This window comes from Falco biarmicus, chromosome Z (assembly GCF_023638135.1).
Source record: "Falco biarmicus isolate bFalBia1 chromosome Z, bFalBia1.pri, whole genome shotgun sequence".
Taxonomy (NCBI): Eukaryota; Metazoa; Chordata; class Aves; order Falconiformes; family Falconidae; genus Falco; species Falco biarmicus.
The window spans coordinates 41831395-41844578 of NC_079311.1; the positions used below are offsets into that span (position 1 = coordinate 41831395).

The 13184-nt window shown below is 42.1% G+C and overlaps 1 protein-coding gene across 5 annotated transcripts in view; it reads left to right on the forward strand.

Moving 5' to 3' along the window:
* The first annotated feature begins 577 nt into the window (after positions 1 to 577).
* The window catches only part of TUT7 (terminal uridylyl transferase 7), a 42465-nt gene continuing 29858 nt past the window's right edge, over positions 578 to 13184 (forward strand). Inside the window, exons 1-7 of one of the 5 annotated variants that reach the window (XM_056323767.1) lie at positions 578 to 675; positions 3194 to 3726; positions 8186 to 8358; positions 8896 to 9012; positions 10022 to 10199; positions 10635 to 10723; positions 11747 to 11798. In XM_056323767.1, the coding sequence (XP_056179742.1) occupies positions 3231 to 3726; positions 8186 to 8358; positions 8896 to 9012; positions 10022 to 10199; positions 10635 to 10723; positions 11747 to 11798 (1105 nt within the window). In that variant the 5' untranslated portion in view covers positions 578 to 675; positions 3194 to 3230. Of the gene's footprint in view, positions 676 to 1401; positions 3727 to 7135; positions 7268 to 8185; positions 8359 to 8895; positions 9013 to 10021; positions 10200 to 10634; positions 10724 to 11746; positions 11799 to 13184 lie in introns of those variants that run through there. The other 4 variants (XM_056323768.1, XM_056323770.1, XM_056323769.1 and 1 more) reach the window with 4 other exon arrangements.

Here is a 13184-nt window from a genome sequence, read left to right on the forward strand (position 1 = left end):
CCTTTTCCCACTTGCTGTAATTCGTGTGCTTGTCTATGGTGAATCAATTGCTCTGAACGTTAGTTAGCCGCTTCCACCGGGGCGGCTGGTGTGACACGGGGCTGGGCCCGGCACCCAGCGGCGCCCCGGCGGGCGGGGCGGGCGAGGGTCGCTCCGCAGCAGCCGCTCGCACCGCACCGCGCCGCGCCGCCTCCGCCATCGCTCACGCCGAACCCGTGCGTTCACCGCTGCGCTCCCGGGAGGGCCGCAGCGCACGAAGCAGCCTCACCAGCGTAGCCGGGCTCCACGGGACGCTGCTCGCCGCGTTCTCCCAGCTACGGCGAGGCGCTTCCCGCACCCCCCGAGGGACCCGCGCTGGCAGGGCCGGCCGCGGCATCACGCCCCCACCGCCGGCAGCCCGCCTGCCCGCCGACCCGCGCTGGGGATGGGGCTGCTGCGGGCCCCGCTCCCCGCGGGCGGACGCCGGCTCGGGCCCCTCCCGCCCGGCCAGCCCCGGCATGAGGCTTCCCCCGCCGGTCACGAAGGCCGGGCCGGGCCCACCACGCCCCGGCGGCGGGCGGGGCCGCGCTCCGGCTGCCGGAAGACCCGGGCGGATCGGCCGAGCGAAGGGATCGGAGTCGTTTCCGCCGCCGCACAATGGCCGGGTGACGGTGGCAGGCGGGCCTTCGGCAGCCGGTGAGTGCCCTTCTCTCGGCAGGTGGGGGCCAGGCGAGCCTGTCCCCGGCAGCCGGCGGCGCTCCCCGGCGTCCTCCCCCCTTCGCCTGGGCCTGGATCGCGGCCCGCCCGCTCCTGCGCCCGCGGGCTGTCGGGCTGCGCGGGGCGGGGGGCTGGTGTGCCGCAGTCCGGGCCGCGGCCCTGCAGCGGCCGCCTGGCTGCCCTTCCCTAGGCCGTTCCCTAGGGATAGTGCGGGGGGAGGCGGGAGCGGGGCGGGGGCCTCCGTCAGCCGGGGCGAGCGCCGAAGGAGGGGGCCGGGCGCTGCCGCGTGGGAGCAGGGGAGCCCCGGCCCGGGCAGCGCGTTTCCTGCGCGGCGGTGACGGAGGCGGGTGCCGTCACGCCGCCGCGGGGGTCCCGCCGGCGCGTTGGCCGGCGCTGCGGGCCCTCGGGGTGCCGCAGGGCGCCGTGCGGGGTCCCGCCGCTGCCGCAGGCATTCCCCGCCAGGCAGAGCCCCCCGCCGCCGGGAGCCCCGCGGGGCGCCTGTCGCAGCCCGGGTGGTGGCGGGCCGGGGGCGCCGCGTCCGGGAGCGGCTCTGGAACGGGCTGGGCTTAGGCTGCTCCGAGACTCGGGTTTGACGAAGTTTCCCTCCTGGAATAGGAAGCAAGTTCACTCTGAGCGTTTGAAACTTCTTTCGGCTCGGCCGGAACGCTGCGGTGCCACGGCCGTGCGGCGTTCGGGCTCCTGAACTCGGTCTTCAGGACAGGAGCCCTGCCTGCTTTGTCACCCCTGCAAGAGCAGAAAACCTCTTCTCCTTAAGTGGGCCATAAACACCAAAAGCCTCAAGCCTATAGAAAGCAGCCACTGAGGTCCCCGAGGGTGCCTTTGGGGCTTGCAGAACTTTAAAAGAGATTTTAAGAAAATCAGGTAGCCTGTTTGCATATTCACGGCAACAGAAGGGCATTTCCTGCAGTTTAAGTGCTTCTTGTAAATGCCCTACAGCCTTCACTGCACCCTTAAGCTCGGATATGCCTTTTGAAAGAGATAACCTTTTTGGGTTGGTTGTATGTGGCTGTATTTAGATCATACGATATTCAGTGTTGTGACCGCTGCTGCTTACTTGTGTTTAGCTGGATTCTTCCAGCTAACCCCCCCTTTCACAATCCACACAGGTTTATGCTAACATTGGAGTTACAGCTCCCTGGAAATGCTTTACACTACGAACATGGATGTGACTGGGGCAGGAGGGGCGCATTGGTACCCCAGATCTTTTGGAGAATAAGAGAATACTAAAATAGTTTGAAATACGAGTGCTTGATACTGAGTAACATGAGACCTCAGAATGCTGGTCTAAGTAAAACATTCGGAGTGCACTGGGAGTGCAGCATTGTTTCTTAATCATTGTATCATATTTGCCTGACAGACAGATTGCTACTCAGCTTCTACATCTCTATCTCTGATCACAATTTTCATTCTTAACAAGGTGAACGGTGTCTACTGTGCAGGAAGGGGAACATTCAGATGATGTAGAACGGTTTTGGGGCCATCCTTGTTATTGCTTCCTACATATTCTACATACTACAGAGTCCCCTCAGTCATTCTTTCAAAGCTTTCCTATACTGAGTGGAGACTCTGATGTGGACTTTGAATAGTTACTTGTCCTTATGCCCCGGTTTCAGCAGGCACAGAGTTAATTTTCTTCTTAGTAGCAGGCACGGTGCTGTGGTTTTGATTTGGTGTGAGGACAATGTTGATGGCACACGGATGGTTTTGGTTGTTGCTGGCTGATGTCTGTACCAAGTCAAGGAGTTTTTGGTTTCTCAGGCCTTGCCAGCGAGAGGGCTGGAGGGGCACAAGAAGCTGGGAGGGGACACAGCTGACCCAAACTAGCCAAAGAGATATTCCACTCGATAGAACATAACATCATGCTAAGTATATAAACCGGGGCGAGCTGGCCAAGGCCAACCAATTGCTGCTTGAGGACTGGCTGAGCATTGACCAGCAGAAGGTGAACAAATTGTATTGTTCATCACTTGGTCTTTTCCCTTCTCCCCTTTGGATTTTTTTTCCTCTCCCCTTCTCCCTCCTTTTCATTACAGTTGTTGTTGTTACTATTATTATTATTATTGGGGTTTATTTATTTTCTTTTATTTCAATTATTAAACTGTTCTTGTCTGAACCCTCCAGTTTTATCTTTTCTAATTATTCTTCCCATCCCTTGGCAGGGGGTTGGGGGTGGGGGGGCAGTGGTGAGTGAGTGGCTGCGTGGTACTAAGTTGCCATCTGGGGTTAAACTGCGACACCTTAATGTCCAAAAAAGACATAGGCTGTGTCTGCATTTTGTGATCCACCCATAGGTGTTAGACATTTTAAGAGAAGAAACCTAGCTGAGTTTGGTTGGAGCAAATTTTGCTTTCAACCAAGACTTGCTTGCCTTTATGGTATGCTGAACTAGGGCTTTGATTGTTGAGTTTTCCATAACAAACAATAACCAGTGTTTATCACTTGATGAATTTTAAAATACAACTTTTAAAGTTTTTAGTTTCTAGGTGGAATCGCTAAATTGAACAGCAATAACTATGGGAGAAGCTGCAAAACCTTGTTTTGCCAAACAAGGTAAAGAACAGGAAATTCCACATCAAGAAGAATTAAAAGGAAGTCCCTTGCAGAAAGTCTACCAAGTCATGGATGAATACGGAAATGGACGTAGCAATAAAAAGGATACTAGCCTGCAGAAGAAAAAGGGAACACCGGTTTATTGCGGAAACAGTACCAGGCGAGGGCTACATAGTTTTTTGAATAGCCCATATTCACTCAAAAACATGACTTGCAGTCAAGGGTCAAAGTCAAATGATACCCAAAGAGACCAAATGAAGAAGTGGGTATCTGATGACCATCATGGTACTTCTGACAGTTGGAGAGAGTACAAATCTGTTGCCTGGTTTCCTGTGCATAGCAGGACAAGAAAGGACTCTTTGCATGAAGTTGAAGGTGCAGGAAACAGAAATGTAAGACGACAAGTTCAGGAAGACTTAATGAGTGAAGACGTGCCAGACACGCAGAAAGGAAACTCTGGTAATCAACATGCTTGGTTTTACGTAGCTGTCCAGTAAAGTAGCTTTATCTGTTACTGAAAAGTGAAATGTCAAGATTCACTGTTAAAGCAAAAAAAATCATTTTTGTTCTGTCCATATTGCAAACTATTGACTATACTGTAGCACTCTACACAAGTTGTTACAGCAAATGATACAGAACTTGCTTTATAAATGTTGTTGGCTTTGTAAGTTAGTTTATGAGTGGTAGGAGTCAGTAGGTTTGCAACATCTGTGTAGTGTCCCTGTTTGCAGTTTTCTAGGTACGATTTGACTGAATATGTCAGGCTGGTAAGGGGTGTTTCAGTTAAGTTGATAACATGGTAAGATTTTTGAGTTGTGAGGTCTGTAACAACGTATCTTCATGAAGATTGAAAAGTATGCTCCATAGGTACTGCCAGAACTTAGTACTAGCAACAGTAATATAGCAGTAACACAAAACTAATTGTCCATGCATATTGAACTTCTCTATGGGCAATTGCTACTAATAATGAGACTAGAAGCCCTATGTATTGAAATGCAAGGGAGAACAGGCTAAAGGAGGATAAAGTGATCAGTGTCCTAAGATCTTCATTGCATGCGAGTACTAGAAGGAAATGTAAGTAGATCAAAGCAGAAAGAGGAAACTTTAAAGAAGAGAATAATTAGACAAACTAAGAAAGACTAAGGTGCAGATGAGGTGCTGCTAACATGGAACAATTGCCTGTTAACAAGAGGTCTGTCTTGTTTTAGTTCAGACTGAGGACCAAAGACAGTATTGCTCTGGCTACCCCCCAGCTGAGAAGTAAAGTTATTGCTGGTTGATGCCAGAAAATCCAGGAGTTAAATGTCCTTTCCCTTGATATTAGCTGTCACTAAAAAGGTAAACTGTGAGCAGGTGCCCAGTGTTTCTCACTGTTAGAAGTAAGTTGCACACTTAAGCTCAACCTCAGATGAGGAGAGAACAGAGTAGAATGCTTTTACAAGTTTTGTCTTGAATTTGCTGGCTATAATGAACTTTTTTCTGTGAAACTTCAGGAACTCACTGAAGTAGGTTTTTTGGAACCACTGGCAAGCATACTTGTGAATTTATTCAGAAGTGAGCTACTGGCATATAGCAAAGGGCAAGTGCCTCTTAAAAATGGAATTAAAAAATGGTATGCAACTTTAATCTTGGGGAAACCATTCTCAAGCAAATAATGTAACCTGCTATAAGTATTTGAAAGGCAGCAAAGAGATAAGTAGCAGTAAACATAGTTTTATCAAGAAAAAAGTATGCCAAGTCCTTCTAAATAATTTCTTTAACATAGTGATCAATCCCCTGTAGACATGGGAGAAGCAGTTAGTAGATACTGCTAATAGTAGTACTGTAGTACTTTAGACACTGTTGTGTGACAGTTCTGTAAGTAAACTAGAGAAAAATTCTCTAGATAGAATTAATACAAGAGACTTGCAGAGATGATTAGATAATTATACTCAGAAAACGCTTACCAGAGATTTTGTCAAAATTATAGGAAGCATTGAGCAAGCATCTATGGGGATTCTGCTCTGTTCAATTCTACTGTTTGTTACACTGATGATGAGTGGACAGCATGGTTTTTAATTGTGTGCTCTTAAATTTTAAGATGCTATGGAGCTGGTAGGAATGGAATGCAGGAAAGCAGGAAGGTCAATTAATGTAACTTTGCACAATTGGAGAAATGACCTACGTATAGCATGAAATACAAAAGACACATGCAAATGCCATTGTTTAAGGAGGAATGTCAACTGTAAAAATAAAGAAGGAAAAGTTATTACAAAGTAGGATATCTGGCTTACAGCCTCATCTGTTGGAAAGATGCGTTGGGTCTGGCTAAGCCCCACAGCAGCCCTCAGTGCTGTGCTTGTGTCCATAGCTGTAAAGGCGGTGATAACACACCAGTGCTTTGGCTGCTGCTGAGCTGTGCTTGCACAGCATCAAGGCTGCCTCTCCAACCTCTACTACCACCACCAGCAGGCTGGGGGTGGGCAAGATCTTGGGGGGGGACGCACAGCCAGGACAGCTGACCCAAAGTGAGCAATAGGATATTCCATACCATATGATGTCTGCTCAGATACAAAAGCTAAGAGAAAGGAGGAGGAAGGCAGGACATTCATTATTTACAATGTTTGTCTTCCAGAGCAACCACTATATAAGTGGCTAAACATGACCTGCTGATAAGTAGAGAATAACATCTTTTGTTTTCCTTTGCTTCTGCATGCACAATTTTTGCTGTTGCTTCATTAAACTACCTTTATCTTCACCCACCAAGTTGGGTTTTTTCCCCATCTTATTTTCTCACCACCCTGTTCTGCCGAGGAAGGGACCGATAGAGTGGCTTGGTGGTCACCTGGCATCCAGCCAAGATCAACCTACCACAGAGACACAAAGCAATGGGCCTAAAATTGAGCAAGAAAGGTTCAGATGAGGATTAAAGGGAAAGTTTTTAATGGTAAAGCTAGGGAAGTACTGGAGAGGTTGTCTAGGCAGCTCACGTAGTAGGTACCTGAAGGCCTGTAAGAACAGGTTGTGTGAGCATTGCTCAGGGCTGACCAAAGTTTATTTCATCCTGCTGCAAAGCACAGGTATGGCATAGCTTGCCTTCTTGAGGTCCCTTCAAAATCTCTAATTCTATGTTAAGTAGCAAACAATTACTGACAATGTTTCTTTTAGCATTTCCTTTTACTTGAAATCGTCTGTGCAGTTGTCCCTTTCCTTTATGCCCTTTTACTGTAGCTCATAAGGAAGTTTACGGAATCTCCGAGACACTGATTTTTCTGCAGGAGCTTAAAATTTAACTTGCCTTTATTTAGTCATTAACCTATAATTAGATTGTCAGTGCTGTAAGTACTAAATATCGGAAGTATTGATTCACTTTGTAATTTTTAAGTTACTTAGTGGTAACAGAAATAATTGGTTAGTAGGTAGTTGTCACATGCTTTCCTACAAAGATATTCATTTAATACACACTTTTCTCCAAGTTCTATCTACACTGACCAGTAAAAATGTAGTCAAACAACTGTGGCTGGTTTTAGGATTTTGAACAGGATAGTGTGAAACATGGAAGGGATATGTAAAGCTCAGAAACTCAGACTTGTTTCTGCTCTTCAGAGCTTCCTTTGGAGTACTGTCCCTGCAACCTATTAAACCTTAGTGCTGTTTATTCCAGAATAAACTTGTGCTGCTGCTGAAAGAAATCGTAACATTCTTGTCCTGGTCCTGTTTATACCACCAGCACATGCAGGTTGATCATTGAACTGGTTTCAACAACTGGTTGAAAATAGACAACCAGGTTGTTTCCCTTTGCCAATTACTAGAGACAAAAATAGTGGTCATGGAAAAGAAACTTTGTAAATGTATTTGGTAAAGCAGTTTTGATTTTTTTTTTCCTAAGTGATTATTACAAATGAAAACATGCTATAATAAGGGGTTTGGAGCCTAAGGAAGTTGCATAAACTTTCTCGGAAGCAGGGAACTTTGGAAATTCTATGTATCTGGACATCCTGTATAGCTGTTCAGGTGAAAGGTAAGGTGTGACCTGAAGTAATGTGTGAAAATCTGTCCTGTGTATATTCATTCCTGAGGTGATTTTTACAGGTATTCTTTGGACCAGTAGCAATTTCTGCTTCAAAATGATGGCAGAGTAGAAGTGATATTTACTTTAATTTGTTCCAGAACTGTTGCTGTAAACATACAAGCTTTCTAAGCCTGTTTATTCTGCCAGTTTTACAGTTTTATTAAGCAATGTCTGAAGATACTTAACAAGTTCGTTATTTATTGACTTGTGTAGCCAATAGGGCTGGGTCTATTTAATAATGTGAAGGCAATACTGATCTATATTCTGATTTAATTGGAAGGCAAGTGACATTAACAGACAATTACTGCTGGTGATAATAAATTGTTCTGTGTCAGTTAAGATGTGGCAGTGCTACATCATAGTGCTGTTAGCTCTTACAAATCATTAAGATTGATCTACACTCACCAATTCTGTGATATTCATAGTGGTCTGTAGATCAGTTCACTTTCTAGCTTGTTCATCTACCTAAGCCTGACCAGGCATCCTGAAATCTTTGGATGTATTCTACCTGTTCGTTATAATGACATGCAGGTATGTCTCAACTAGGCAGTAAAACCTATTGCCTTTAGTTTTAAATTTTTGCCAAAAGAATTGTTTATCAAAGCTATCTAAATAACATCAATGCCTTCAATAGGACAGATTAGTGGTTTTTTTAGTAGTTTGAAACAAAGGTATTAGGTTATGACACAAGTACATGCTTTTACTATTTTTAGACTTGCACAGAACAGATGATGAAACCATGCAGGAAAGATGATTTGTATCTTTAGGCTCCCACATTAGTGGAATGGTAATTAAAGAAAAAAAATCAAAATGCTGTGTGGTATCCTGAAGTTACTTGACATATTTGCTCTCATGACTCTTTATAAGAAATGAAGTTTAGGAAACCAAGAAGACTGAGAAGAACTAGAAAAGATGTGTGTGATCAAGATGAAGTGGATGGTCCAGTCATAGATGAATCTGTGCTGTCGGCAAAAGAACTTCTAGGGTTGCAGCAAGCTGAAGAACGATTGAAGCGAGACAGCATTTATAGACTGAAGAAGGTGCCACTGTCTTTACTTGTATAGACCTCTCCTTTTGTCTGTGAATACAATATAGAGGGTACACTTTGAGCAATTTCTGTAAGTAAGAAGTCCAGTTATAGAATTGACTTAATGTACAAAGTGGGTGCTGCTAATTGTCAAGAGAAGGCAGGTTATCCTTTGGAGTTTTTTACTCTGGTAAATCTTAGTTTGGCAGCAATTTAAGCACAAGAAATGGCTGCTCCTTTAGTTAGCAGTATCATCAGATCACTAGATACTGAAGCAGTGAACCAAAAAAAAGTTTTATTGTATGTTTGTTCGGTTAATATATTCTTTCATGGGCACTGGGTATTTTTTACTGTAAAAGACAAGGCCTTGGGCTTGACTGACCCGATACAACCATTCTTCTGGCATTGTATTTGATATGTGGAGTTAGGAAAGCTAGAGTGAGTATTTCTAGATTTCAGAGTATTACGCATTCAACTTAGCAAAGGTATTGAATGAAATGAAGGTGATATCTTTCTGTATTTTAGAGGTTTTTTACTATCTTTATTTTAGCAGCCTCGAAGCTACCCATCAGCAAAATACACCTGCAAATTATGTGATGTTTTGATTGAGTCTGTGGCTTTTGCTCATAAGCATATTAAAGAGAAAAGACACAAGAAAAGCCTGAAGGTGAGTTAAGGACAAGAAAAAATATAAAATGCAGATTTATGAAACTGTCCTTACCCTACTAATAACAATGAAACTGCACTGCTTCTAAAATCATTACTCATTTAGTTTCTACTGTGTTTGAATCTTATTAAAAATACCACTACTTGGTGATAGTGGTAGAAAGAGTAAACTCGTGACCAGGGCTTTGCTTCACCCTCGGCTTCGGTATTTAATTTGTACTTGTTCATGCCTATTATTATTAAAAGAAGTCCTCATTTAAAGGATAACTCAGTAATATTCGGTTACTGTTGACTGAAGTATGATAAAAAATTTGTTCCAACTGACTCTTCTGTTTTGCTGTTCTGTAATTCTTGTAGACTAGTTGTGTATTCTTCTTAGAGTATATTTCATTGGCCTATTTCAACACTGAAGAGTTTTGATCAAGTCTAGAGCAATGAGGGGGTAGCAATAAGCAAATACAGTTGGTATAGCATATTAGAAATTATAATACATAAGTTAGGGTAAAGATGTAAATTCAGAAATAGTGTAAAAGTTAAGAAGCTGTGCAGTATTACAGACTTGTTTATCTGTAAGGAAAATAGGTTTGTTTTGAACAATAACATGAAAATAACTTCCAGCATAATCTCAATTTTACTTTCTTGTTTTAATTAAATATCTTCTGTACCTTCTATTTAATCACCTTGAAGTGGACAAAACTATTTGTCTTCTGTAGGTGTTCTGTTTCTTCCTCTTTAAATCCTGCTGTTTCCCAGTAAACAGATGATGAAAGAATTGGTGACTTTTTTTAATGTTCCAAATACATGTATATATATACACATTACTGAAGCCTCCTGGAATATCTGATTTTTTATACCTGTCACAATGTCATACTCGGTGTTCTTGCTTCGAATGACTTCCATTATCTGGAAAACCTGTGGTGGTGTTACTTGTGTTGAGTTGCAGGCATTAATTCTAGCACATTAAGCAACTCAAGAAAATCATTAAAACATCAGTCTTACTATCTTTAAAGGAAAAGCAAGAAGAACAGCTGCTGACTGCTCTGCCTCCTGCAACACCTTCCCAGATACAAGCGATTGGTGTTGCTATTGAAAATGTAGTGCAGGAGTTTGGTTTAAATAAGGAAGATCTAGAAGAAAGGCTCAGCATTAAAACAGTGATGGAAAATTTACTGCATCAGAAATTGCCAGGTATTATTTACAATTTGTTTTGGATGCTAGATATGCCAACTTCATGAGCTGTTTGGGGTTTTTTAAAGTGAAAATCTTGGCTAGCGAAGTTCTAAAACAGTGTATTTTGTTCCTAGTTTGTTGAATGACATGTGACAGTATAACCCTGTATCAGAGAATTAAATTACAATGGTGCTCATGACCCAAATGGACCTGTCGTAAAAGGTGAAGATGAACAGGACATGGGCATTTGACCTTCATGAAAGCCTTTACAAACAACAGCATGAAAGGCAGGATTTACTAACACAGTTCTGTGCTGTCAGAATACCCTTCTTCATTTCCTGTGGTTCTCAAAACTAGATGTAGGTTTAAGATCTAGTGACAACGGTGTGAAGTAGCTACTGCACATTTAAAATCAGGTATAGAGTAAATGCAGTATAATTCTTTTTGTTACAGAGTGCTCATTAAGATTGTATGGCTCCTCCTATAGCAGATTTGGTTTCAAAACTTCAGACATAAACATAGATATCCAGTTTCCTGCCAATGTAAGTAAGACCCTTTTATTAAGTAGGTCTAAATGGGTTTGAATGTTTGCAACTTTATGTAGATGATTGTTTAAATATAACTTGCAGTGTGGTGGTAGCACTTTTTATGAAAATGCATAAGGTAAAACAGAGCTAGCACATTAAAATGGTCTTAAAATAATATTCCTGGCTTCATACAGCAGTAGTGGTCAGGCAGTATAATACAGCTTTCTGTTTTATTGAATCTTTCTTCTGAAAAAAACACTCCAAACATCTGTATTCCTAGAAGTCCCATGAGGCAGGTCATTATTTAGCTTCTCTTATATCTGGAATAAATAGCACTTCCATGGTCTTGTTTCTGTATCGATGTATGCACATTGGAGTTCGATTGCTAGGTTATTTTTCAGCCATGAACCCATCATGTCATTTCTATGTGAAGTAATTTAAAGTCTTGATTTGTATAGAAACAACTAGCATAACAACTTTGTGCTTGAACATGGAAAAGAAAGACTGTGAAGAAATTTTGATTCCGTACTCTAACTTATTCCTGCTGTAGTTGAATTGGCAGTCTTAGTTAGAATTTTGCATTTCCTCTAAGAAACAAAGATGGCAATGTTGCAGAGAAAAAAAGAATTATTCAAGTGCATATAACTTAGCAAAGCTATGATTCCAATCTTTGACATAAGGTAGATCCACTGTCAGAAGGCAGTCATATTTAAGCACAGTGAAACAGTATTTATGGTGGTGTGTTTTTCTCACAACAAAGTCTGTGATAGAGGTAAAAATAGCATTACTTACAATTACTTCAGGATTTTATGTTTTTCTTAAAAATAAGCAGTTTGTGTTTCTTTTGATACAATTTAGGGATAGCCAAGGACTAAGAAGTTTTTTCTCAGATGCTGTAACTTTGTTTCCTTCTTGCTGCCTTCTCTGGAAGACAACAAAAGTGGCCTAATGGACGATGTTTTAAATTGTATTTTTTTTAATTGTGGGAAATCACCACTTTGACAGCTATGAAAACAGCTTTATTACTTGTATTGACAGATGACTCAACCAGATGTTCTCCTGCTTGTGCAAGAAAGTCTCCAGAACAGTGGTAAGAAAAAGTTGCTGCTTTCTCGATTGCATTAAACTGTTACTGCTTAGTATTGTTGAATTCCAACTCTGAACAGGTAAACCACATGCTCTTCTTTTTTTAGAAAGAAGTCAGACTTAAAAATACTGCAGGAAATAATACATTGACAGAACTATTTGATATTCAGTTTTATGATTATTGAAGTCCCATCATTTGTGTTGATATGAGAAATTCCTATTGGAAGGTTTTCTTCTACATTATAAGTGAAGATGTCATTAAACTTAAGGTAGACTGTGCTGCCTTTCTTCCCCAAGACTACTCTATTAGCTATGTATAGTACAGAAAGTAGCCTAAGTTCTTCTAACGTGATCAGAAACTTGGTAACATACTGTCAGGTTGTGGTCTCTCTTTGTATAATTATGGGCACATGCCCGTTAGTACAGTGAGACCATGTACAGATGGCTGCACACAGACACATGGGGTTTTTTTCAGGTAATGAATACAACTCTATGCATTAATACAGGCAAGTAAAGTTTAAGACCTTTAAAAAAGAATGCACTTAAACAAATTCAATCACGTGCAGGCAAAAAAAATGAAAAGATGGAAAGCAAACTCTGTCTTTTTAAATGCAGATTGCAAAAAAATAGCTTTATTACTCTCTTGCCTTGCTTTATGCCTGCAGTTGGGAAATCAGACTGTATGGTTCCAAACGTGTATATAAAACATGCATATATTTACTGACCTACATTTTTCTCATTGCCACCCCCACACCCATTGTATGTGCTGCTTCTGCTCTGGTCAAATGACCATTATTGTCTTTGAGAATGGGGTTATTGTTCAACCAGACTAGGAGAATGAAGACCCAGATCCCATAAGAAGTTAGGATCGCTAACATGTCTTGAAAGCAAGCAATTAACATTTAATGCAAAGCCTTTTTCTGTGTGTCAGAAGATAAAGGCACAGAGCATTAGGTGTTTGAGGTACCCCAGTGGTAGAAACAAGATGTTTTTCAAAGTAGCAAAGTGTTCAGCTGGTTAGGTAACATCAAGAAGACCTTGTCATTTCAGGATTTCTGACTTGAATATCTAAAATTGTTTCATAGTTTCCTTTCTACCTGGCTGAGTGAAACAATAAGGCCTCAAAAAAAAAAAAAGGCCAGTTTGGATCAGTAAACTTCGTTTGGCGAAGACTGCAGTGGCATCTCTACTTTTTAGAGTTAAGATAAAAATGTAGCTGAATTGTATTTGGAATACTATATAAAGAGTAAGAGGAAAATATAAAAAATTAAGCATCGCAAGAAGACATTACATTGTGCCAGTAAGCCTGTTCTGTGCTTACACAGAGCATTTTTAGATTGCCAGGGAAAATAAACTTCGATATTTTCTTTATGTGTAGTACTGACATAAC